General features: G+C 45.7%; 1 protein-coding gene across 2 annotated transcripts; it reads left to right on the forward strand.

The window, feature by feature from the left end:
* The first annotated feature begins 3,963 nt into the window (after positions 1-3,963).
* On the forward strand, positions 3,964-26,865 carry LOC144609088 (uncharacterized). Of its 2 annotated transcripts, none has more exons than XM_078427469.1 (6): positions 3,964-4,092; positions 12,913-12,984; positions 15,893-16,056; positions 17,254-17,396; positions 21,723-21,864; positions 26,552-26,865. In XM_078427469.1, exons 4-6 carry the CDS (start codon positions 17,300-17,302, stop codon positions 26,787-26,789), a joined length of 477 nt encoding a protein of 158 aa, XP_078283595.1. In that variant the 5' UTR covers positions 3,964-4,092; positions 12,913-12,984; positions 15,893-16,056; positions 17,254-17,299; the 3' UTR covers positions 26,790-26,865. The 2 variants fall into 2 exon arrangements, with proteins under 2 accessions (XP_078283595.1, XP_078283596.1); XM_078427470.1 differs by lacking the exon at positions 3,964-4,092 and adding an exon at positions 5,124-5,221.
* The last annotated feature ends 906 nt before the right edge of the window (positions 26,866-27,771 follow it).

Here is a 27,771-nt window from a genome sequence, read left to right on the forward strand (position 1 = left end):
CCAAAAACATTGCAATTGACGTTGAGAATGGATGGGTTTCACACCTGGGCAACAATAAGTAGGTTCTTATTTAATTTTAAGTATACTAATTTTACTCCTTATCATGGGCAGCACAATGGGTACAGCCATTGATATGGATTCAATCCTGACCTCGGGTGCTGTCTGCGTGGAGTTTGCACGTTCTCTCTGTGACTGCATGGGTTTCCTCCAGTTAGTAGATTAATTGGACATTGTGAATTATCCCTCGAGTGGAAGAAAGTGTTAGAGTCTGAGAATTGATGGGAATGTAGGGAAAATAAAATGAGATGAATGCAGGATTATCGTAAATAGGTGCTTGATGTTTAGCATGGGCTCGCTGGGCTGAAGGGCCATCTGTATGACTATCACAATTTATTGCCGCCTAATAATTCCTAAAGCAACTGAAGCAAATGATTCATCCAAAGGTGAATGACAACATTATATTAAATAGGCAGCGATCTCCATTCTGATTGAGTTAGTTGATCAAAAGATTTAGCATGGAAACAGGCCCTTTGGCCCATTGAGTCCACGCCGACCATCGATCACCCATTCACACCAGTTCTATGTTATCTCACTTTCTCGTCCACTCCCTACACTCGAGTGGCAATTTACAGAGTGCAAATTAACCTACAAACCCGCCTGTCTTTGGGATGTGGGGGGAGACTGGAGCACCTGGAGGAAACTCACACGGTCACAGCGAGAACGTGCAAACTCCACGCGGACAGCACCTGAGGTCAGGATCAAACCCAGGTCTCTGGTGCTGTGAGGCAGCAGCTCTACCAGCAGTGCCACTATTACATAATGAAAGAGATATCAAAGGGTACATTAGGATAGATGATCTGAAGATTGATAACAGTATCAGGTTTGGAGGAACATCTTAAAATGACATTTAAACCAGCAAGTCTCTAAGCAGGAATTTAAATTGTAATATTTTCCAAGTGATATATTCAATAGATCAATCTCATACAGTTAGGTGTGTATCATTAACATGCTTAATGGTTATTGGAGGATCAAGAATCCAAGCCCCTTATTAGAGAGGAATTTCAGAGCTCAGTCCAAACTTCTGAAGACATGACTACTAGTAGCGATGTGATGAAAACTGGGGCCTATGTGAAGCCAGAGTTGAAGAATCCAGAATTATTGAGGATTGTTGAGCTACAAGAGATGGCAGAAATAGCAAGCCAAATGTAGATCTCCTACAAGCAATGTTTTATACATATAAGATAGACACAAAATTCTGGAGTAACTCAGCGGGTCAGGCAGCATCTCTGGAGAAAAGGAATAGGTGACGTTTCGGGTCGAGAACCTTCTTCAGAACGAGAGTGAAATGATAATATTGATAATAATTTCTCTTACTTCAAGTAACCCTTGCACCCCTCACTCTCTCAGTTCCACCCCCATCCTAGTCGAGGGAAACTAGAGGTAGGAAAAGGTGCAGAACAAATCAGAGCCGACATCGATAGCCACGGAGCCCACAATGGTCCATTGTTGGTTGTGAAGGAGGTGATAACCAAGGTATATGAACAGCGAAACTAGCAGGATGATGACGGTGGGAGAGGGATGTGGAGCAAGAGTTACTTGAAATTAGAGAAATCAAGATCATGCCACTGGGGTGTAAGCTGCCCAAGCGAAATATGAGGTGCGGTTCTTCCAATTTACGTCTGGCTTCACACTGACAATGGAGGAGGCCCAGGGCAGAAAGGTCATTATGGGAATGGGATATATATTATACATATAGATTAACAGTAAATGCAATGGATATTTAGGCAGACCCTTGCGGAATAAAATCCCCAGAATCAAAATGGAAACTAAATCTGAATACTCTGGGAAGAATGTTAGGCTCTTTCTAAATGGATATAATACAGAAAGTCATGATACCTCTGTAGAAGACTTTGGTGAGGCTGCATTTGGAGTATTGCATGCACTTGCAGCTGCCCCATTACAGGAAGGATGTGGAGGCTATGGAGAAGGTGTGGAAGACGTTTTCCAGAATGCTGTATGGATTAGAGGGTATTAGCTACAAGGAGAGGTTGGACAGACTTAGAATTTTTTCTCTGAAACGCTAGAGGTTGGGAGGAGACCCTGTCAAAATATATAAAGTTACTAGACCTAGTGGACCCGTTGGGCCCAAACCTCTCCTGCATTGGCGCAGCACCCTCTCCTCCCCCCCTTCCCCCCTCCCCTCCCCTTCCCTCCTCCCACCTCCCCTCCCCTCCTCCCCTCCCCCTCCACCCCCTCCCCCTCCACCCCCTCCCTCCAACCCCCTCCCCCACCCCCACCCCCCACACTCCACCCCCCTCCCTCCGTCCCTCCCTAGAAGATAGATTTTAACTTTAAAATGTGAATAACTTGAAAAATATAACACCGATTTCAATGAAACCTCTTCCATTAGCACCAAAGGGATGACAGTGAGTAAGGTGGGCCTAAAATTGTCGCACTATCGTGTACCATTTTGGCTGTAGTCCAGGAACAAACAAACAAATAAATGAGAGTTTTAGTATATAGGTGAGCAGTAAAGATAGGGTAGACAGTTGGAACCTTTTCCCAGGGTAAAAATGTCAAAGACTAAAGAGCATAGCTTGAAGATTAGAGCGGTACTGTTTAAAGGAGATGTGCGACCCAAGATTTTTCACACAGAGAGTAGTGGTGCCTGGAACGCACTGCCAGGTGGTGGTGGAAGTAGATATAATACTGGTGTTTTAAGTGGCTTTTAGATAGGTACTTGGATATGTAGGGAATGGAGGGATCTGAATCATGTGCAGGCAGAGGAGATTAGTTTATCGTGTTGGGCACGGACATTGTGGGCTGAAGGACCTGTTCCTGTGCTGTACTCTTGGATGTTCTACGTCGGGCTGGTGTGAACTGTCCTCCTTGTTGGTTCCTTCAACGTGTTAAACAATTATTTGGGAGATCAAAGGAATAGTGAACCTAATAGCAGAGAAAGTGATCATAACCTACACCCTCTGAAAAAGTCCTGCTACCTAATATCAGTTCACAAATCTTGGTCCATGTAGATTAATGTACACCAAAGATACACACAAAATGCTGAAGTAACTCAGCAGGCCAGGCAGCATCTCTGGAAAAAAAGGCATAGGTGACGTTTCGGGTCATAACCCTTCTTCAGACTGAAAGAGAGAAGTGGGGGATCTGGAGATGAGAAATGGCCAGAACAAAACAGGGCGGGCAACAGATGGCCCCAGAAAGGGTGGAGTCCATAATGGTCCATTGTTGGCTGGGGAAGATGTGCTAACGAGAAGGTTACAAGGATGTGAACAGTGGAACTAGCAGGATGACCAGGGTGGGGGGGGGGGGGGGGTGAAGGAATGCAGGAACAGAATAGAATAGAAAAGAATAGCCTTTATGTTACCCACACAGTGAGTCTCCTCCAGTCACCTCCTCACTGTGATGGAAGGCCAGAATGTTTTTTCTCTTTCCTGCCGTCTTCTCCCACGGTCAGGCAGTTGAACTTGCCACGTCGGGGTGGTCGGGGCTCCCGACATTGAAGCCCCCGCCGGGCGATGGAAAATCCCGCGGCCTATTCCAGGCCGTGCCGGACGGTGAAAGGTCCTCGTTACTTGAAATTAGAGAAATCAAGGTTGATACCACTGCAGTTTCAGCTGCCCAAGCGAAAAATGAGATGATGCTCCTCCAATTAATGTATACCAAGTACATTTCAAACGTGATAATGATTTCTGTCACCTCCCCTCATTTAAATCTATATTTTGTTTTTTTCTTGTTTTAAAGTAAACAATTGTATTTTTTATATCATGGACTAAGTAATCTTCCAAACGTTCAGTAGGGAAAGATGGGATGTGAATTAGCCCCTCCCTTTCTCAAGTTGCTTGGCCCTCATCTCTTTGCTCAGCGCACTTCTGATAACATTGAACACAAAATATTCATTGGATGTACATAGGCTGTGTACTGCTTATGAGTAAGGTGACAAAAATAAAGCTGAGACACTTACTCTGCCTGGAGAATTCAGTAGTCTCCTAGCAACTGGTAATGTAAACATGGCCCATTCCGATGCTCAGATCTCACCTTGATCACAGGTTCGTGGAGTGTTTGCGGTCCAGAGTAAGTGATTCATCTCAGTTTTTTAAAGCCTTGAGGAATAAATTTTGTTCCACATGATGTTCTTTCTTTAGTTTAGTTTAGAGATACAGCGCGGAAACAGGCCCTACAAGCCAACCGAGCCTGCACCGACCAGCGATCCCCGCACATTAACACTACACTACACACACTAGGGACAATTTACATCTTTACACCAAGCCAATTAACCTACGAACCTGTACGTCTTTGGAGTGTTCTGTTGAACCAAGTTCAGGCTCTGAAATAACTGACCAGTTATTAATCTCTCGGCTGTGCGGTCAACAGTGCAGTCATGAGGCATAGATTGAATTGCAGTTGGAGATCCATCTGAATACTGACTCAGATGTTTGTGGGTAGATTATTGATTGATTGTGTAGGAAAGAACTGCAGATGCTGGTTTAAATCGAAGGTAGACACAAAATGCTGGAGTGACTCAGCGGGACAGGCAGCATCTCTGGAGAGAGGGAATGGAAGATGTTTCGGGTCGAGACCCTTCTTCAGTCTGAATATTTTGTTTTCAGTCTGAAGAAGGGTCTTGACCCGAAACGTCACCCATTCCTTCTCTCCAGAGATGCTTGCTGCCTGTTACGCTGAGTTAATCCAGCATTTTGTGCCTACATTATTGATTGATTGAATTGATTGAAAGATACGGCATGGAATCAGGCCCTTTGGCCCACCGAGTCCATGCCGTCCATCGGTCACCCGTTCACACTAATTCTGTATGATCCCACTCCCTACAAACGAGGGGCTATTTACAGAGGTTAATCGACCTACAAAGCCACACGTCTTTGGGATGTAGGGGGGGGGGGGGGGACTGGAGCACCCAGAGGAAACCCTCGCACGGTCATGGAGCTCCACACAGACAGCACCCAAGGTCGGGATCGAACCCGGGTCCCTGGCATTCGAGGCAGCAGCTCTACCAGCTGCGCCACCGTGCAACACAGATTCCAGCTGCTCTCCTGCCGCAGTGCGCAGGGGAAAGATGCATTTTCTGTGGAGTTGCATTACAGATGCAATATTAAACCACGGATTCAGCTGTCACAAGATCCCCCAGCTGGGTGTAAGGCAAGGGTCCCGACGACTCCTCACTGCAAAACCAACATCATTAAAACAGGTTGGCAGCTTATTACCTCACCACTATCTGTGGGACTTGGGCATGTCAAAATTGGCTTTTGTATTTCATCAATGTCAAATATTCAAATGTGTTTAATTAGGTGTGAAGCATTTTGGGATTTACTGAAGCCATGAGCGACCCCCGCATAAGTGTAATTTCTTTCTTTATAACTGGCATGGCAATGGGAAGAGGGAAACTATCCAGGGTTCAGAAGTGGAGAGGGGCAGGTGAGGTTGACCGGAGCTCCGATGGCTGATGACTCTCCAAATGCCCTTATTAATGAGCGTGTGTGTATTAGTGCACTGCATGTGGACAATTAGGGTGCAGGGAAGTGTTAGGGGCTGTTGAACAACCCCACAACTCATGATCAGCCGGCTCGGATAGTTGCAACTGAAAATCAGCCGAGACCCCTCACCTTGTCTAATGGGAGGGGGAGTGACGGCAAGACTTGCCCTGAGTATCAATGAGGTGCTCCAAGTGGCGGCTATTGATTTACATTGCCTCCCTTAATTCTGTACAACCCCGATTTGCAATATGCAAAAAAAAAAAAAAAAAAACTCTCACTGTGATACCCTTATAAATTCTCGTGAGAAAGCAAGTCTGGAAATAAAGCTCCCATCTGGCAGCTTCATGGGACTTTGAGGCAGAGCTGAAACAATGCCAAATGGGTCTGTTCAGTAGAGAATAAGTTCATGCAAATGAGGCTGGGTCGCCATACAGAGAGCTGTTGATCGGCCACCAAGTACTGTAAACCCCACAATAGAGGCCCAGTTTTCACACAGTCTCCAACCCACCTTATTGTTCTCCCCCTGAAACTGCCGCTGTGATCGGGACCGAGTCACACAGCAGACAGCGGCAAACCCGCAAACGTTGCCATAAAAAAAATATCAAGGTTAACGCGTTGCCCAACGCTGACATTGGGATCGAAAAGGCAGGAAATTCATCTCGTCCGATTTTAATGCGCTTTCCTTATTTTTGCTTCACTGTGTGTGTGTGTGAGTGTGCGCCTGTTTGGGTGAAATCTATGACACACACATGGGCCTTTCAGTTCATTAGTGCTTAATTGAATTGATTTGGTTGAGTACTGGCCTCCCTTGTTTGCACCGCGTAACTGGCAGGCCGGCTGAATGGGTCGCCCCGATGTGTGATATGGGATTGCAATGCCACCAGCGGGCACACCAGGTGCCATGGTTACTCTGCAGAGACTGTGCCAGCATGCTGACATCATGTTCAGTCCCGGCGCCTTCTGTTGCCGGGAGACTAAGAGCCGGCCTGCCAAATCATTTTTTCCCCTTCTTTATTTAAAAAACAAAAATAACAAAAGCGATATACATCGCTCAAGAGTAGGCACAGAATGTTACAGTGGTGCCAGGCACAATCCCACTGATAGACAGACCTGAGACTTAGCCTGTCACCACCCCCTCCATAAAGCAGGGCTGTTACTACTGTGCTGCCATTGAAGATGTGATGCTCTCCAACTGAAATCCATTTACATGTGCTGAATGTGAATCGGGAATTTTAAAAACGTTCCCTGTACCAATTCCGGCTTCCCACCGCCGCCAACACTTCTCAGTCGCAGAACCGCTCGGCAGTGTGACCCCCATACGGATCCAAAACGCTGTGGGAGGCAGGAGGGCTCCTTTAGGAGGGTTTAGTTAGGAGGACCCTTTAGTCAGAGGGTGGTGAATCTGTGGAATTCATTGCCACAGAAGGCTGTGGAGGCCGCCGATGGACATTTTTAAGGCAGATACATATAGATTCTTGACTTGTACGGGTGTCAGGGGTTAAGGGGAGAAGGCAGGAGAATGGGGTTAGGAGGGAGAGATAAATCAGCCACGGTTGAATGGCGGAGGAGACTTGATGGGCCGAATGGCCTATTTCAGCTCCTTTCACTTCTGTTCTTATGAGCGGGTCCTCAGCATCCTCTGATTCCTGATCAGTATCACAGCTTTAAAACGACTGTCTGTAAATACACATGGAGATCAAATGAGATGAGGGTAGGACTGGCATTGTGCATGAGGCATCCATCTTCACTGAGGATTTTGTCCCTGCTTAGCATTTAAAAAATGAAACAACCAATTTGTTCCAATGGAACAACCAATTTGGAACACCCCCCCCCCCCCCCCCCTTTTATTGATATTTTCAGACTCCATGGAAAAAAAGTGAATGAAGCAGAAGTATATAAACAGAGAGGATTTTCGACCTGCGCGTTCTACTGTCGGGCCGTGAAACCGCTGTTACAATAAGCAAACGTTAAAGGATCTCTCTCCCCACACCAGCTTCCTCATCTTCACCAACCGCATTGGTACAGCTGGTAGAGCTGCTGCCACACAGCGCCAGAGAACCAGGTTCAATCCTGACAATAGACATTAGACAATAGGTGCAGGAGGAGGCCATTCGGCCCTTCGAGCCAGCACCACCATTCAATGTGATCATGGCTGATCATTCTCAATCAGTACCCCGTTCCTGCCTTCTCCCCATACCCCCCTGACTCCGCTATCATTAAGAGCTCTATCAAGCTCTCTTTTGAATGCATTCAGAGAATTGGCCACTGCCTGCTGAGGCAGCGAATTCCACAGATTTACAACTCTCTGACTGAAAATGTTTTTCCTCATCTCCGTTCTAAATGGCCTACCCTTTATTCTTAAACTGTGGCCCCTTGTTCTGGACTTCCCCAACACTGGGAACATGTTTCCTGCCCCTCATGTGTCCAACCCCTTAATAATCATATGTTTCGATAAGATCCCCTCTCATCCTTCTAAATTCCAGTGTATACAAGCCTAGTCGCTCCAGTCTTTCAACATAGGACAGTCCGGGAATTAACCTAGTAAACCTACGCTGCACGCCCTCAATAGCAAGAATATCCTTCCTCAAATTTGGAGACCAAAACTGCACACAGTACTCCAGGTGCGGTCTCACTAGAGCCCTGTACAACTGCAGAAGGACCTCTTTGCTCCTATACTCAACTCCTCTTGTTATGAAGGCCAACATTCCATTGGCTTTCTTCACTGCCTGCTGTACCTGCATGCTTCCTTTCAGTGACTGATGCACTAGGACATCCAGATCTCATTGTATACGTTCCCTTTTCCTAACTTGACACCATTCTGATAATAATCTGCCTTCCTATTCTTACCACCAAAGTGGATAACCTCACACTTGTCCACATTAAACTGAATCTGCCATGCATCCGCCCACTCACACAACCTGTGCAAGTCACCCTGCAACCTCATAGCATCTTCCTCACAGTTCACACTACCACCCAGCTTTGTATCTGCAAATTTGCTAATGGTACTTTTAATCCCTTCATGCAAGTCACTAATGTATATTGTAAATAGCTGTGGTCCCAGCACCGAGCCTTGCAGTACCCCACTAGTCACTGCCTGCCCTTCTGAAAGGGACCCATTTATCCCCAATGTTTGCTTTCTGTCTGCCAACCAATTTTCTATCCATGTCAGTACCCTACCTCCAATACCATGTGCTCTAAATTTGCCAACTAATTTCCTATGTGGGACCTTGTCGAAGGCTTTCTGAAAGTCGAGGTACACCACATCCACCGGCTCTCCCATGTCCATTTTCCTAGTTACATCCTCAAAATATTCCAGAAGATTAGTAAAGCATGATTTCCCTTCGTAAATCCATGCTGACTCAGAACGATCCTGTTACTGTTATCCAAATGCTCCGCAATTTCGTCTTTTATAATTGACGCCAGCATCTTCCCCACCACTGATGTGAGACTAACTGGTCTATAATTTCCCGTTTTCTCTCTCCCTCCTTTCTTAAAAAGTGGGACAACATTAGCTACACTCCAATCCACAGGAAATGATCCTGAATCTATAGAACATTGGAAAATGATCACCAATGCGTCCACAATTTCTAGAGCCACCTCCTTAAGTACCCTGGGATGCAGACCATCAGACCCTGGGGATTTATCAGCCTTCAGTCCCATCAGCCTACCCAACATCATTTCCTGCCTAATGTGAATCTCCTTCAGTTCCTCCATCACCCTAGGATCTCTGACCACTAGAACCTCTGGGAGATTGTTTGTATCTTCCTTAGTGAAGACAGAACCAAAGTACTGGTTCAACTCGTCTGCCATTTCCTTGTTCCCCATAATAAATTCCCCTGCTTCTGTCTTCAAGGGACCCACATTTGCCTTGACTATTTTTTTCCTCTTCACATACCTTTTACTATCCTCCTTTATATTATTGGCTAGTTTACCCTCGTACCTCATCTTTTCTCCCCGTATTGCCTTCTTAGTTATCTGACCTCGGCTGCTGTCTGTGTGGAGGTTGCACGTCTGCCCCATGATCTCACGGGTTTCCTCCGGGTGCCCCGGTTTCCTCCCACATCCCAACAACGTACACGGTTGTAGGTTAATTGGCCCCTGTACATTACCCCTGGCATGGATGAGAAAGTGGGATAACATACAACTAGTGTGAACGGGTGATGGATGGTCAGTGTGGACTCGGTGGGCCGTAGGGGCCTGTTTCAATTCTGTGTCTCTCATTTACACTAAGCTAAACATATCAGGTGCTGACACTAATTCTAGTCAAAGAAGTGCAGAGCATTGGTCAATATCTTTAAATATGACTGAAAAAAAATCCAAATATTTGACATAGATCATGACTGAATTTTTACTTTCCATTCCCGTATCCCATTGCTCCCCCACTTTACTGCAAAGTCAGCCCTTTTGTTCTCAAGAGCTGGTCCCCTTTTGTTCTCAAGAGTGGTCCACACTCCGGTGTCTGCCCTCAGCTGCCTTCAGGTGTCTACCCCAGTGGGTAGCTTCTGGTCAACATCTTCACACAATGTTCACGGCGGCATGGTGGTGCAGCGGTGGAGTTGCTGCCTCACAGCACCAGAGACCTGGGTTTGATCCTGGCTACGGGGTGCTGTCTGTACGGAGTTTGTATGTTCTCCCCGTGACTGCGTGGGTTTTCTCCAGGATCTCCGGTTTCCTCACACACTCCAAAGCATACAGGTCTGTAGGTTAATTGGCTTTGGTAACATTGTGAATTGTCCCTAGTGTGTGTAGGATAGTGCCAGTGTACAGGGATCACTAATCGGCGTGGACTCAGTTGGCCGAAGGGCCTGTTTCCGCGCTCTGTCTCTGAACTAGACCAAACTAAAACCTGCACATGACAGCAGTGGTCATTGGACTATGATCGTGAGAGGACACATCAGCCTAGACTGTGGTCCTTCCCCACAGATCCTTGGCGTTGGCAGCACCGAGCTTCAGTGCGTCCCTCCGCTCGTACTCCTGCAGTTTGGAGTGGGCCAGTCGGCAACATTCCCTGATGGACAGCTCGCTCCGCTGGGAGGCCAACAAGTTTAAGGCAGACCAAAGGGCATCTTTCACCGAGTTGATGATCTTCCAGCAGTACACGACACCCATCTCTGAATGTGTCCCTGGGAACAAGCTGTTCAGGATAAACCGTGACAAAGAACCTTGCGTCCTTCTCCAGACACTCTTCGCAAATCCACACTCTGCGAAGGTGGGGGCAACCGTCTCTCCTCGTAGCTCCATCCGCTGCTGGACATTGGGGGGCAGGGTGCGGCGGAGACGCCCCTCAAACGAGGGGAAGGGATATCACCCTAGGGGGCCACATGAGTGGCAAGGGTGGCAGGTAGAATGATAACTCTGTGGTGACTAGGAAGGCAGGATAAGAACAGGAAGGCAGATTATTATCTGAATGGTGTCAAGTTAGGAAAAGGGGATGTATAACGAGATCTGGGTGTCCTGGTGCATCAGTCACTGAAAGCAAGCATGCAGGTACAGCAGGCAGTGAAGAAAGCCAATGGAATGTTGGCCTTCATAACAAGAGGAGTTGAGTATAGGAGTAAAGAGGTCCTTCTGCAGTTGTATAGGGCCCTAGTGAGACCACACTTGGAGTACTGTGTGCAGTTTTGGTCTCCAAATTTGAGGAAGGATATTCTTGCTATTGAGGGCGGGCAGCGTAGGTTTACTAAGTTAATTCCCGGAATGGCGGGACTGTCGTATGTTGAAAGACTGGAGCGACTAGGCTTGTATACACTGGAATTTAGGATGAGAGGGGATCTTATCGAAACAAATAAGATTATTAAGGGTTTGGACACGTTCGAGGCAGGAAACGTTCCCAATGTTGGGGAAGTCCAGAACCAGGGGCCACTGTTTAAGAATAAGAGGTAGGCCATTTAGAATGGAGATGAGAAAAAACTTTTTCAGTCAGAGAGTTGTAAATCTGTGGAATTCTCTGCCTCAGAAGGCAGTGGAGGCCAATTCTCTGAATGCATTCAAGAGAGAGCTAGATGGAGCTCAAGGATAGCGGAGTTAGGGGGTATGGGGAGAAGGCAGGAACGGGGTACTGATTGAGAATGATCAGCCATGATCACATTGAATGGTGGTGCTGGCTCGAAGGGCCGAATGGCCTACTCCTGCACCTATTGTCTATTGTCTATTGACTACCAAACACGACGCTGATGAATGTGTGTATCGCCGCTGAGAATTCAGAAGATATTTGGCACAGTTCTTGTTTCGTTTTGGTTTTTTTCTGTTTGAATAAAGTTTATTTTGGTTATACAGTGTGGAAACAGCCCCTTCGGCCCAACTTGCCCACACCGGCCAATATGTCCCATCTACACTAGTCGCACCTGCCCGCATTTGGTCCATATCCCGCCAACCCTGTCCTGTCCATGTACCAGTCTAACTGTTTCTTAAATGTTGGGATAGTCCCAGCCTCAACCACCTCCTCTGGCAGCTTGTTCCATACACCCAGCACCCTTTGTGAGAAAAAGTTACCCCTCAGATTCCTGTTAAATCTGGCTTATCCAGATGGTGATTCGCGCTGAGCCAAGAGGCTTGTGGGGTGAGACAAAATTGCGGAGAAGATAAATTAACTCACGCTGAGCGGAGAAGATAAATTGAAGCAGGTGCCCTAAAGCGCGCTATAGAAATTGAATGGTGACTGAGGTTTGCCGCTGGAGTAAAATCTTTTCCCCTTCATCTTGAACCTCTCTATGTCCTCTGGTCCTCGATTCTCCTCCTCTGGGCAAGAGATCCTGTGCATCTGCTCGATCTACTCTCATGATCACTTATAAGCCTTCTGCAGTCACTAATAGCCGGGGTCAACATAGGCAGAGAATGCAACCTGGGACTTCCTTGAGAAATGATAAACACTGCAGATGCTGTAGAACCTGAAATAAACGCAGATGATGCCAGGAACATTCAGCAGGTGAGGCAGCGTCTGGGGAAGGAGAAACATAGAGAATAGGTGCAGGAGTAGGCCATTCGGCCCTTCGAGCCTGCACCACCATTCAATATTATCATGGCTGATCATCCAACTCAGTATCCCGTACCTTCAGAAACATCTGAAGGAGTTACATTTTCAGGTTGGAGGTGAAGAGTCTTCAACCTGAAACGTTAACTTTGCTTCTTTTTTCCGCAGATTCTACCTGACTTGAGAACTTGCCAGTAATTTTCCACTTATGTTTCTGGTGCCTTCCTTGCCCATATGGTGTGGTTAGATAAGATGGATCTCGACCCAAAACGTCACCCATTCCTTCTTTCCCAGATATGCTGCCTGTCTCGCTGAGTTCCTCCAGCATTTTGTGTCTATCTTCTACTAAAACAATAAGACGTATAATGAGAAAACTTGTACATTTCTAATCTGCTGAGTATTATTTTAAGTCTTTCAAATTTTCTCCCTTCACAGCAATGATCAAACCAACAACGAAGACGAAGTCATTCCTTAACGACTCCAGTTACACAGGTCAATAAGTGCAGGGTAATTTTCAAGTTTGTACGTGGTGACACATTTGATTTTTCTTCTCTGGAACGGCCAAGGATAGTACCTCAAGGTCAGGTGAGATGAACAGAGTGCATATGGCTCTGTGCCAAGGTGGTAGCACTGCTGCCTCACAGCGCCAGAGACCCAGGTTCGATCCTGGCCTCAGGTGCTGTCTTTGTGGAGTTTGCACGTTCTCTCTGTGACCACATTGGTTTCCTCCGGATGCTATGGTTTCCTTTCATTTCCCACAGACGTGCGGGTTTGCAGGTGAATTGGCATCTGAAAATTGCCCCTAGCCTGTCGGTAGGGGATGAGAAGCAGGGATAACATAGAACTAGTGTGAGCGGGTGATCGATGGTCAGTGTGGATCCGTTGGGCTGAAGGTCCCGTTTCCATGCTGTATCTCTAAAACTAAAGACAAAAACTGTGAAACAAAATGTCTATGTTTGTCACTGACCTCCTTCTCCATCCTGACTTGACCTTCCCCGGGATAAAGATAGCATGAGAGTATGGAGAAAGCATTTCTGTAGATGCTCGAAGCCTGAAATAAAAATAAGAAATGCAGTAAACTCAGAAATTGCCTGAGCATCAAGGTGAAAGAAATAGAGCTCAGAGTTAATGATTCAGCTCTGTGTGTTTCATCAAACTTACAGTATATGATGATAGAATGGAGAAACAGGGAAGGATCTATAGATGCTGGTTTACAAAAATGACACTGAGTGCTGGAGTAACTCAGCGGGTCAGGCAGCATCTCTGGGGAACATGGATAGGTGACGTTTCACAGAGTGCTGGAGTAACTCAGCGGGTCAGGCAGCATCTCTGGAGAACATGGACAGGTGACGTTTCACAGAGTGCTGGAGTAACTCAGCGGGTCAGGCAGCATCTCTGGAGAACATGGATAGGTGACGTTTCACAGAGTGCTGGAGTAACTCAGCGGGTCAGGCAGCATCTCTGGAGAACATGGATAGGTGATGTTTAATTTTGGGACACTTGTGCATTCTGTTCCTTTCCTCATTTCTTCCTCTCTGTCATACTCATGTATGGTATGGTCTGCCTGGACAGCGTACAAAACAAAGTTCTTCACTGTATCTCAATACATGTTCTAATAATAAACGAATACCAATTTGATTTTTTTATGTCTCGTTATCTTCCCCTATCAGTTACAATTTCATTGGAATGTTATGTTATGGTTGTACAAGACAGCAGTGAGGCCGCATTTAGAGCATTGTGTTCAATTTTAGTCACCCTGCAAGGATGTTTTGGTTTTAGATTTTTTTAGTTTTAGAGAAACAGCACAGAAATAGGCCCTTCGGCCGTCCGAGTCGGCATCATCCAGCGATCCCCGCACATTAACACTATCCTACACACACTAGGAACAATTCACATTTACCAAGCCAATTAATCTACAAACCTGTACGTCTTTGGAGTGTGAGGAGGAAACCGAAGATCTCAGAGAAAACCCACACAGTCATGTAGAGAACGTTAAAAACTCTGTACAGACAAGTACTTATAGTCAGGATCGAACCCGAGTCTCTGGCACTGTAAGGCAGTAGCTCTACCACTGTGCCACTGTGCCACACTAAGCTCATTAAGCTGGAAAGAATGCAGCGCAGATTTACAAGGATGTTGCCAGGACTCGAGGGCCTGAACTATAGGAATGGAAAATGAATATAAAATAAATGAAAAAAAACGCAAATGTGCTGGATTAGTGCTAGTATGATTGATGAAATGAAATGGTTTAAATTGCAGATTTCAGAAACCGTCTTGAAAATTCAGACTTTATGTCTTGGAGCTCAGGAAGTTAAGGGGTGATCTTATAGAGGTGTATAAAATCATGAGGGAAATTGTTAAGATGAGTGCACAATGTCATTTACCCAGGATAGGAGAATCAAGAACCAGACGGCATAGGTTTAAAGTGAGAGGGGAAAGGGACAACTTTTTCACTGAGGGTGGTGGGTATATAGAATGAGCTGCCAGAGGAGATAGTTGAGGCAGGTACAATAACAACATTTAAAATGCACTTGTACAGGTACAGGTACAGTGGTAGGAAAGGTTTAAGGCCCAAATGCAGGCAATTGGGACAAACATAGATGGAGAATCTTGGTCGGCATGGACCAGTTAGACATAGACACAGAAAATAGTGCAGGAGGAGGCCATTTGGCCCTTCGAGCCAGCGCCGCCATTCATTGTGATCATGGCTGGTCATCTACAATCAGTAACCTGTGCCTGCCTTCCCCCATATCCCTTGATTCCACTAGCCCCTAGAGCTCCAACTAACTCTCTTTTAAATTCATCCAGTGAATTGGCCGCCACTGCCTTCTGCGGCAGAGAATTCCACAAATTCACAACTCTCTGGGTGAAAAAGTTTCTTCTCACCTCAATTTTAAATGGCCTCCCCTTTATGTGTCCCCTGGTTCTGGACTCCCCCAACATTGGGAACATTTTTCCTGCATCTAGCTTGTCTAGTCCTTTTATAATTTGATACATCTCTATAAGATCCTCTCTCATCCTTCTAAACTCCAGTGAATACAAGCCTAGTCTTTCCAATCTTTCCTCATATGACAAGTTGATGTCATGTTGGGCTGAAGAGCCTGTGTCTATGCTGTATGACTACATTTTACATCAGATTATGTTTCTTGAGAATGGTCAACAAATGTTGCTTTTGCCAGCAATACCCTGATAAATGAATGAGAAAGAAGGCAAAGAAGAACGGTCTCGACCCAAAACATCACCCATTCCTTCTATCCAGAGATGCTGCCAGGCCTGCTGAGTTACTCCGCATTTTGTGTCTATCTTCAGTGTAAACTAGCTTTTGCAGTTGCGTCCCACACAAGAAGGCAATGTTTAGTGCTGGACTAGTGCTAGTATATTTAACACTGATTAAATGAAACTGTTTAAATTTCAGATTTCAGGAACCATCTTGAAAATACATGGAATGAGGATTTCCATACAGATGGGATTCGTGCCAATTTTTTATTGATTGTCACAGAGCTACAAATCTCACCAGTGGTCTACAGACTTATCCGGGAAAAGGGGATCCTATCTGACCAGCAAATCAGAACAATCCAGGTATGGAAGGAAATGAAATGGTGCTGGCGTTAAAACTGATCTCTGGGCCAGGAATAGTTCCCGCTATCCAAAGACAATGAAATGACACAAGGCACAGCGGTAGCGTTGCTGTTCTCCAGCGCCAGGGATCCCGGTTCGATCCTGACTATGGGTGCTGTCTGTACGGAGTTTGTACGTTCTCCCCATGACCTGTTTTCTCTGGGATCTCCATTTTCCCCCCACACTCCAAAGATGTGGAGGTTTGTAGGTTAATTGGCTTGGTATAAATGTGAATTGTCCCTAGTGTGTGGAGTATAGCATAGGTGTGCAGGGATCACTGGTCAGCATGGACTCAGTGGGCCGAAGGGCCTGTTTCCTTGCTGTATCTCTAAACTTAAACTAAAGATAGTGTTGGTAGAGGCTGGGATTGGGCACAACTTGGACTCCTCTTTCGATTCATTTGTTTATGTCACAGGAGCAGGTTTAGCCGTTTGGCTCATTGAGTCTACTAATCAAGAAACTGGCATTCTCCGCCTTAAAAATACCTAATGACTCTGACGTCTGTGGCAATGAATTCCACAGATTCACCTTCCTCTGTCCAAAGATATTCCTCCCTATCTCTTTTGTAAAGGTACATACAATTATTGTACAGAGGCTATGCTCTCTGGTCCTATACTCTACCACTATTGGAAACATCCTGTCCACATCCACTCTATCCAAACCTTTTGCTATTCAGTAGGTTTCAATCAGGTCCCCCCTCATCATTCTAAACTCCAGTGAGTACAGGCCCAGTGCCATCAAACGCTCATCATACATTAACATAATCATCCCCGGGATCATTCTCGTAAACCTCCTTTGGACCCACTCCAACGCCAGCACATCCTTCCTCAGATATGGGGCCCAAAACTGCTCACAACAGATGAAGTTTGCTGTAAGAACATTCTGCTGTAACAACAGATGAAGTCTGCTGTAACAAGGCATTTGATAGCTGCTGGTACCTATGGAATGGTGCCCAAGCAATTATTGACGATTTATGTAAAAGTGAGAACAAAATAGACAGAAATAAGTTGAGATAAGTTGAGATGTTGAATAAGTTGAGAACAAATTAGATAGCATTAAGTGAAGGAGCAGAAAGTAAGAAGGCACATTTTTTGCACATTTAATATGATTTGCTGTTTTCTTGTATTTTGCAACATGTTCCATCTCTTTTACTCGTAGCGAGAAGGCAGTCAGGAGTATTGATCTCGTTGTTGGAGGAGGAAGGATGTTGGGTCCTGGAGCCATTCGCAGAGCTGCTGAAAGTGACGGCTATGTCCAGTTGGCTAAAGCCTTACATAACACAGCGATAACAAATCGCCGAGGTAAAGGAATGTGATGGAGATGAAAGGAACTGCAGGCATTGAAATCTTGAGGGAATCTGGAGGAAGTGCTGGAGGAACTCAACGAATCAGGCAGCATCTGTGGAGACTCTCATGATTGAAGAAGGGTCCTAACCCGAAACATTGCCGATCCTTTCCCACCACAGAAACTGCCTGACCCACTGAGTCATAGTGTCAGAAAATCATTCAGCTTGGAAACAAGACCTTCGGCCTAACTTACCCACACCGACCAATATGTCCCAGCTACACTAGCCTCACCTGTCTGTGTGTGGCCCATATCCCTCTAAACTTATCCTATCCATCTAAAGGTTTCTTAAATGTTGTGATAGTAATTGCCTCAATTACCCCCTCCATCAGCTTGTTCCACATACCTACCACCTCTTGTGTAAAAAAGTTGCCCCTTAGGTTTCATTTCTTAAATCTTTGCCCATCACCTTATACCTATGTCCTTTGTTTCTTGATTTTCCTTCTCTGGGTAAAAGACCGTGCTTTTCACAAGTTCATAAGTTCAGATCATCAGACAAAGGAGTAGAATTAGGCCCTTCGGCCCATTGAATCTGCTCCACCATTCGATCATGGCTGATCTATTTTTCCCTCGCACCTCCATTCTCCTGCCTTTTCCCCGTAACCTTTGACTCCCTTACTATTCAAGAATCTATCAATCTCCACTTTAAAAATACCCAATGTCGGCCTCCACAGCCATCTGTGGCTACAAATTCCACAGATTCACCACTCTCTGGCTAAAGAAATTCCTCCTCATCTCCATTCTAAATATATATGTCCTTTAACTCTGAGGCTGTGGCCTTTGGTCCTAGACTCTCCCACTAGTGGAAACATTCCCTCCACATTCACTCTATCCAGGTCTTTCATTATTCCGTACGTTTCAATGAGATCCCTCCACCCCACCCCCCTTCATTCTTCTAAACTCCGATGGGTACAGGCCCAGAACCAAACGCTCATCATATGCTAACCTAATCAATGGAGATCATTCTTGTAGACCTCCTCTGGACCCTTTCCAATGCCACCACATCCCTCCTCAGATATGGGGCTCAAAATTGCTCACAATACACCAAATGCCATCTGACCAGTACCTATAAAGCAGCATTACATCCCTGCTTTTAGATTCGAGTCCTCTTGAAATGAATGCTAACTTTACAATTGCCCTACTTACTAACAATTCAACCTGTAAATTATCCTTTTGGGACCCCTGCACCAGCACGCCTGTCCCTTTGCAACTCCGATTTCTGAGTCACCTTTAAAAAATAGTCTTTTTTCCTACTACCGATATGCATGGCTCCACATTTTGCTACGCTATATTCCATCTGCCACTTCTCTGCCGACTCTCCCAACCTGTCCAAGTCCTTCTGCAGAGTCCCTGCTTCCTCTACGCTCCCTGTCCCTCCACCTACTTTCATATCACCTGCAAGCCTGGTCACAAAGCCATCAATTCCATCATGCAAGTCATTAATATACAACACAAAAAGTAACGTACCTAACACTGACCGCTGCAGAACACCCCACGGTTCTCCAGCTGCCAAGACAAAAAGCCCCTTTTATTCCCACTCTTTGTCTTCTGCCATTCCGCCAATCTTCTATCAATGCTAGTATCTTCCCTCTGATACCATAGGCTCTCATCTTGTTCGGCAGCCTCATGTGTGCCACTTCATTAAAGGCCGTCTGAAAATCCAAGTAAACAATATCCACTGACTCTCCTTTATCCGTACTGCCATTTACTTCCTCAAAACATTCCAACAAGTTTGTCAGGCAAGATCTCCCCTTCACAAAACCATGCTGACTTTGGCCTATTTTATCAAGTGGTTCTAAGTACTCAGCAACCTCACCCTTAATAATAATGCACACTAAAATCTTACCAGTCACTGAAGTCAGGCTATGGTTTCCCCTCTTTACCTTGTTCCCTTCTTGCACAGTGGAACAACATTTGCAATTTTCACATCCCATGGGACCGTTCCTGACTCCAGTAATTCTTGAAAGATCACCGCTAATCTACAATCTCTAAAGCTACCTCTTTCGGAACCATGGGGTGCGGTCCATCTGGTCCAGGTGACTTATCCACCTTCAGACTTTTCACCTTCCCCATCACCTTCTCCTTAGTAATAGCAATTCCCCCACTTTGTAACGTCATCTGCAAATGTACTAATCAGCCCTCCTAGATTTTCATCCAAATCATTCATGTACCTCATAAATAACAGAGGTCTCGGCATTATCCTTGCAAAGCACCACTGGTCACAGACCTCCAGTCATAATAACACCCTACTGCCACTACCTTCCATCATCTATGGCCAAGCTAAGGTGGAATGCAATCTACCAAATCACCATGGGCTCCTTGTGCCTTAATTCTTTAAATCAGCCTGCCATGAAAGAATCTTGTTCAATGCTTTACTAAAGTCTATGTACACAACATCCATGGTCCTGCCTGCGTCAATCGTTTTTGTCACCTCCTCCAGCAACTGTGACCTTCCCATATCTGGGAACCCTATGGATTTAATCCAGACTCTCTGATAATCCATCAAAATTGGCAAACTTCTTGGGATTACTTCAGAATAATCTCTAAAGCTACCTTAGTTTAGTTATACAGCCCTTCGGCCCATCGATTCTGCGCCAACCAGCGATCCCCGCGCATTAACACCGCCCTGCACTCCAAGGGCAATTTACAATTTTACTGAGCCAATTAACCTACACACCTGCACATCTTTGAAGTGTGGGAGGAAACCGGAGCACCCAGAGAAAATCCACGCAGGTCACGGGGAAAACGTGCAAACTCCGTACAGACAGCACCCGTAGTCAGGATCGAAACTAGGTCTCTGGCGCTGTGAGGCAGCAACTCTTCCCCTGCACCCACCTCAGAATCAAGGTGTGTAGTCCATCGTAGTCCAGTTGACTTATCCACCAGCAGCTGGGTTTCTAAGAGAACCATTACAGACTTTTATAGATTGTAAATCACAGAGGAAAATGAACCATGGGAAAATGAGAAGGTGAAAATTCCTGAAATCTAAAGTCAAATTAGAAGATGATGTGTGGTACTCTTAAGGTAGCAAAGTTGAAACAGGATGATGAGATTTGTATAAATGGTTCCTTTTGGAGCTCATGGAATAAGGAGGATAAGCATGTTGACTTTATTAGTATAAATGCATAACACTATATCTCCCCAAACGCCCTATGGATAATGAATCAGAGAATAGAATTATGTAAGGGGATCTGGGAGCCATTTTGCACACAGCAAGGTGCTGCGTACAGCAATGAAGTGAATGATAAGTTAATCAGCTTTTGATAGTTTGCTGTGGGAGGCATTTTACACACAATATCTCTCTGCTCTTTTGCTGCATAATTTACTGTGAATTTTAATATCCACCTAATCACTGGAATAAGAGTCGTTGGATTTCAGACAAAAATACGATGCTCTATTACTCTTGCACTCCCTCTACACTTCCGATGAATCAGCGTTGATTATCTCAAAGCCTCGATGTGTGCTTAGAACCGATAAATATTGCTGCAAGAATTACAATGAGTGAGACGAGTCAACTCCTCAAGAGGGTAAATTTCAAGGGTAGGATTAAACGAAGGAACTCAGCACATAATAAATGTGAACAACAATCAAAAGTGGCAATTGGTGCTTCAGAGTACCGTAGTTGGCGTTTTGCTGCAAATTTTGCCAGTTCCGTAGAACTACCCAGGGTGGACGATGAGGACGTAAAGCAGTTCCCACCCCATCCTGATGGCCATTGATCCATTGTCCCAACACTTCAACGGTTGAATGTGTAATATCTGACATCTACTTTTAGCTTTTAGAGATACAACGTGGTAGCAGGCCCCACAACCCAACAAGTCCACAATGACTGTCGATCACTCTAGTTCTATGCTATTCCACTTTCTCATACACCCCCTACACACCAGGGGCAATTTACAGGGGACCAATTAAACTATATACCCGCACGTCTTTAGGATGTTGGAGGAAACCGGAGCACCCAGAGGAAACCCACACAGGAAGAACATGCAAACTCCACACAGACAGCGCCCGAGGTCAGGATCAAACCCCTGTCTCTGGTGCTGTGAGGCAGCAGCTCTACCAGCTGCGCCACTGTGACGGCCTATTTATTGATTATTACATTCAGCCAGAGCTGAACACACTTCTTGGCATCTGCAAACAATGGCATCTTGCGCTTCTTGTGCGTGGTGGTGGAAAGATTGGTGGAAACAGGGCCGCGGCGTGAACGCTCTTTCCTTGACCCCTTTCCACTGTTGACGTAGCTGAATGACAACTCCACAAATTACACTTGTTTGTGTTCACAGAGAAACAGGATCACGGTGGTAAGAGTCACAGACTCTGGAAACAAATGCAAACTCTTGAACAAGAGCTACAGAAGGGTTACATGGAAGAGGCACTTACCCTCAAAAGAACCCTGGGAGACATGAAGAGGGAGTACTTACTGCGGTAACATGAACATGCTGATTTTCAAATGATACAGTAGTATTAAATCATAAATGTAATTTGCAATGTCCCAAACTAGTTTGGTCAATCATTTAATTTGGTTTGGCTTATTATTGTTGCGTGTGCTGGGGGGGGCGGTGTTTGCGTGCTGTCCAGTCAGGGAGGCGACTGTCTGGGAAGGAACTGCAGATGCTGGTTTACACCGAAGATGGGCACCAAATGCTGGATTAACTCGGCGGGACAGGCAGTATCTCTGGAGAGAAGGGATGGGTAACGTTTTGGGTCGAGACCCTTCTTCAGGACTGTCCATGGTCGCAGTCAGGCCGTCTGTGTTGTGCAGATACAGGATAAAGGCAGCAAATGATAAAAAACCAGATTGATGGTAAAGTCCTCAATAATAAGTGATGGTCTTGGCATCATGTTCAGCACAGGCATTGTTGGCCCATAAGGCCTGTTCCTGTTATGTACGATGTTCCATGCTCTAATAGTCACTTTCTATTGAATTAACTATATGATCAATCTACTCTGGTCTACTTTACATGTGACAGTAAAAAACTTAGCTATACTAAAGTCACATTATAATGATGGCATATTAATGAGTGAGTTGATGTTTCAGGTCTGCGACCCTTCATCAGACTGGTAAACAGAGATAAAAGTTGCGGGGAAGAGGAGAGTTACAACAAAAACACCTATCTTTGTGATTTCCTGGTCCATTTGACCATTCCCACCATCCACCCCCCCATCTTAAGGCACTGGGCAGCAGGAGGTATTACACCTGTCTTTCATCTCTTCACCTCCACCATCCAAGAACCATGTCCGACCAGTGACTCCAGAGTGTCAACAGTCAAGAATGTTTTATTGTCATATGTCCCAGATAGAACCATGAGATTCTTACTTGCAGCAGCACAACAGAATATGTAAACATAGTACACTCTAAACAATATAATAAATGAGAGAGAGAAAACAAATTCAGTCACTAGGGTTGCCAACTTTCTCACTCCCAAATAAGGGACAAAAGGTGATGTCACCGCCCCGTGCCCCACGTGACCTCACCCAGCCAGCGGCCACGTGCTCCCGTTCCACCAATGGCGGGCGCCTGGGCCGGGAGGCAGGTTGCTACGCAACCTCCATTAGGCAGCACCCAGGCCTCCGGGTCTACACTGTCCGGGCCTACAGCGGCCACCAGGGCTACAGTATCCGGGCCTACAGCGGCCCCCGGGGCTACAGTGTCCGGGCCTTCAGTGTCCGGGCCTACAGTGTCTGGGCCTACAGTGTCCGGGCCTACAGTGTCCGGGCCTACAGTGTCTGGGCCTACAGTGTCTGGGCCTACAGTGTCCTGGCCTACAGCGCCCCCCGGGCCTAATACGGGACAAGGGCGGTCCCGTACGGGACAAAAAAAATTAGCCCAATAGACGGGATGTCCTGGCTAATATGGGACAGTTGGCAACCTTATCAGTCACACATCTTCCAGTCCAGCGTGAGGAATTTAATGTACACTTTTATCTACAATTCAATTTGTACAGTTTTCGTTGGGACAGAGGGGAGTGGGGAGACTTAATTATGATGAATAAAATAATATTCACAAAATGCTGGAGTAACTCAGTGGGTCAGGCAGCATCTCTGGAGGAAAAGAAATAGGTGACGTTCGGGTCGAGACCCTTCTTCAAACTTCCTCCTCAGTAATCTTCCTCCTCAGTCTGAAGAAGGGTCCCGACCCGAAACGTCACCAATTCCTTTTCTCCAGAGATGCTGTCTGACCCGCCGAATTACTCCAGTATTCTGTGTCTATTTTCGGGGTAAACCGGCATCTGCAGTTCCTTCCTATATTAGAATAAAATTATGATTGGTGAAGATAAATTATACAGTGAAAAATCTTGTCTCCTTGAGGAGGAGGTTTAAAACCCAAGAGGACACAGATTTAAACAATAAATAAAAAGGTTAATGGGGAGATAAGAATAAAAATCTTTGAACCCTCATTAACCATAATTCAATAAAAAGTACTTGGATATACACTTGAAGAACCTTGACTTGTTGGGCTACAGACCTTGTTTTAGAAGGCAGGATTAGAATGGGTTGTAATTCTTTTTTGGTCAGCCATCACATCGAACTGAATCCCCTACATTCAGTGCCATGTATTTTCTGCGATTGTAAGTATTTAGACTTTAGAGATACAGCATGGAAACAAGCCCTTCGGGACATTGAGTCCGTGCCAACCAGCGATTACCCATAGACTAGTTCTATACTACACATAAGGAACAATTTACAGAAGCCAATTAACCTACAAATCTGGACATCTTTGGGATGTGGGAGGAAACCGGAGTGCCTGAAAAAACCCCACATGATCACAGGGAGATGTGCAAATTCCGTACAGACAGCACCCGTAGTCAGGATTGAATTTGAGTCTCTAGTGCAGTAAAGTAGCAACACTACCACTGCGCCACCATGCCGCACAGATTCTCCAGCAAACTGTCAAATCACTGATATTATCCAAGCCTCTGATAGACACAAAATACTGGAGTAACTCAGCGGGACAGGCAGCATCTCTGGAGAGAAGGAATGGGTGATGTTTCGGGTCGGGACCCTTCTTCAGACTAGGGGAGAGGGTGTCTTGAGATATGGAAGGGTAAGGTGTGAAAATAACAGATCAAAGCAGACGATGTTCAAGGGAAAATAGAATGGTTAATTGTTTGCTGAGGGGAATGTGACAAGGAGGCATGCAACCATGTAAAATTAATCAGAAGGACAGTGAAACTAGTCAGAGAACTAAGGTGGGGGAGGGATGGAGAGAGAGGGAAAGCAAAGGTTACGAAGTTAGAGAAATCGTGAATGTTCACACCGCTGGGGTGTAAGCTGCCCAAACAAAATATGAGGTGCTGTTTCTCCAATTTGCGTAGCACCTCACTCTGACAGTGGAGGAGGCCCAGGATAGAAAGGTCAGTGTGGGAATGGGAGGGGGAGTTAAAGCGTTTAGCAATGGGGAGATCAGCTAGGTTTAGGCGGAATGAGCAGAGGTGTTCAGCGAAACAATCACCAAGCCTGCTCTTGGATTCGTCGATATATAGGAGTCCACGCCTCTTAAGGCTGTGGAGGCCGTCAATGTATATATTTAAGGCAGGATTGAAAGTTTCTTGATTAGTAAGGGTGTCAGAGGGTTATGGGGAGAAGGCAGGAGAATGCGGTTCAAAGGTTCAAAGGTATTTTAGTGTCACATGTACCAATTGAGGTAGAGTGAAACTCGATTTACCATACAGTCATACTAAAAAAAGCAACAAGACACACATCTACATAAAAGTTAACATAAACATCCACCACAGCGGATTTCCCACATTCCTCACTGTGATGGAAGGCAATAAAGTCTATCTTTCCTCTTTATTCTCCCGCGGTCGGGGCAGTCGAACCTCCGCAGTCGGGGCGATCGAAGCCCCACACATCGGAGCGGTCAAAACTCCTGCAATCGGGGCGGTCGAAGCTCCTGCGGCCTGGAGCTCCCGACATCGGTCTCTAACCTGGGACCGTGAGCTCCACGATGTTACAGTCCACAGGCTCCCGTGGTTGGAGCTCCGAGGTCGATCCCCGACAGGGACCGCCAGCTCCGCGATGGTAAGTCCGCAAGCTCCCGCGGCTGGAGCTCCCGAAGTCGATCCCAGCAAGAGGCAGCCAGCTCCTCGATGTTAGGCCGCAGTGCAGACGGAAATACGATACGGAAAAAAATCGCATCTCCGTTGAGGAAAGAGATTTTAAAAAGTTTCCCCTAACCCCGCCCACCCTCCACCTAAAACAAAGCTAAAGAACACTAAAACATACATTTAACACATACTATAAACTATAAACATACACATACTATAAAACAACAAAGAAAGGAAAGGACATGGCAGACTGTTGGCAAGGCAGCCGTTGTGGCGCCACCCGGTGACTTGTGAGAGGAAGATAGATAAGCCATGATTGAATGGCGGAGTAGACTTGATGGGCCGAATGGGCAAATACTGCTCCTATAACTTATGAACTTATGATCTGATTATTTAGTGTCATCCATTCAAGACTGGCCACAAGACTGATGGTCACCTTTCTCTACACTCATCTCCTTCCCCTAAAAGCAGTTCATCACTCCTCACTGGCTGCAAAAATGTTATCAAGGGACACCATGCTATGAAACTGTGTCTTCATTGTCCATATGGATACTGGGCAGGATGACGGGCATCGGCGAAACCATATGCCAATGCCCATAGAAAAGAGAGGGAGAGACTGGATTGATGGTGGACAGATGAGGAGGTGATAGATGAGATAAAGATGAGATGAGATAGAGGAGGATAGATGAAAGGGTGCAGCAGAGAAATAAAATGCTCCTTAATCGGCACGGTGGCGCAGCATTAGAGTTGCTGCCTTACAGCGCTGGAGACCCGGGTTCGAGCCTGACTATGGGTGCTGTCTGTACGGAGTTTGTACATTCTCCCCATGACCAGCATGGTTTCTCCCCGGTGCTCCGGTTTCCTCCCACACTCCAAAGACGTACAGGTTTGTAGGATAATTGCCTTTGGTAAAAAAAAATGTGAATTGACCCTTGCTTGTAGGATAGTGCTGGTGTATGGGGATCACTGGTCGGCGTGGACTCAGAGGGCCGAAGGGCCTGTTTTCGCACTGTATCTCTAAACTGAACTAAACTTTGAAAATACTGATTCATAATAACCTTTAGGTTACAGGATTTGGAAGATGAGTTGGTCTCTGTGGAAAGAGAACGAGATGCAGCCAGGCGAGAGCAAAATGTGGCACTGCAGAAGAAAGAATCACTCTTGAGAGAGAATAAGGAGCTTCTGAAAATGTTAAAACACTTGCGTCAATCCCTAGAACATCAGGCAATCAAATGGAATGGAGCAGCCCAGAATCATAACACTCTGTTCTCTCACGCGCGCACCAGACGGAACTGGAATTAGATTCTAATAATCCAGTCAACCTTGAGTTTTGGGTAGGCTTTCTTTTCTTTTCAAATAGAACTACTGTTCATTTACGAGTTCATTTTCCATTTTTAATTTATGGCTTAATTAATAAAAAACTTATTTAGTGGAACTATTCAGCAGGTCAGGCAGTATCCGTGGGAAGAGAAACAGAGCTAATGTTTCATCAGCTTGAAGACCCTTCTTCAGATCACTAATGGTAACGTTTCAATTAAAATGTTAACTACGCCTCGGTCCACTACCTGATCTGCCCAGTTTCTTAAGCATATTCTAATTTTAGTTCAGGACTGCAGATGCTGGGATCTTCAGCAAAAAAGGTGCTGGAGTAACTCAACGGGTCAGGCAGCATCTAAGGAGTGAGTGCACAGACAATTTTTGGGATCGCAATCCTTCTTCAAACTGAAGCATCGCCTGTTCATTCCCTCCACAGATGCTGCCTGACTTGCTGAGTTTTTCCAGCATTTTGTGCTTTTGTCCAATTTTATTTCTTTTCTCCAACATCTGCAATCTTTTTTCTTTTTATTCTCAAATAATTTTGTCGAACACTTGCATTCAGTCTGCCAAGGGCTGCTGGATCTCCCAGTTGCTAACCATTGTAACACCCCTTCCCATTCTCACACTGACTTTGCCTCTGCTGATTAATATCTATTCTCCATGATCTGTTCTATCTACTACATGGAACTTCAGAAGTATTTCCTCCTTCGGGATATTCTTCTAATGACTGGAATGTTTCATGCTGCCAATCTTCTGGAGTTGAAATACATCCTTACAAATAAAGTGCAGTTATAAGACTTCTGTGGTGTTGTTCTTGATGAATAGCAGCATATTCAAAATCATGAGGATTCGAAATAGTGCACAAAATCATGAGGACCAGATCAGGGATCAGGTCAGAGCCTTTTGCCCAGAGAAAGGGAATCGAAAACCAGAGGAAAGAGGTGTAAGGTGAGGGGGGGGGGATTTA

This window comes from Rhinoraja longicauda, chromosome 33 (assembly GCF_053455715.1).
Source record: "Rhinoraja longicauda isolate Sanriku21f chromosome 33, sRhiLon1.1, whole genome shotgun sequence".
NCBI lineage: Eukaryota > Metazoa > Chordata > Chondrichthyes > Rajiformes > Arhynchobatidae > Rhinoraja > Rhinoraja longicauda.

Excerpts from the sequence above, each read along its gene's own strand:
- LOC144609088 (XM_078427469.1), top strand. The coding sequence starts at position 17,300 with ATGTTGGGTCCTGGAGCCATTCGCAGAGCTGCTGAAAGTGACGGCTAT. Across the intron at positions 17,397-21,722 it reads AGCGATAACAAATCGCCGAG|AGAAACAGGATCACGGTGGT; the intron begins GTAAAGGAATGT and ends TTGTGTTCACAG. Across the intron at positions 21,865-26,551 it reads AAGAGGGAGTACTTACTGCG|GTTACAGGATTTGGAAGATG; the intron begins GTAACATGAACA and ends AATAACCTTTAG.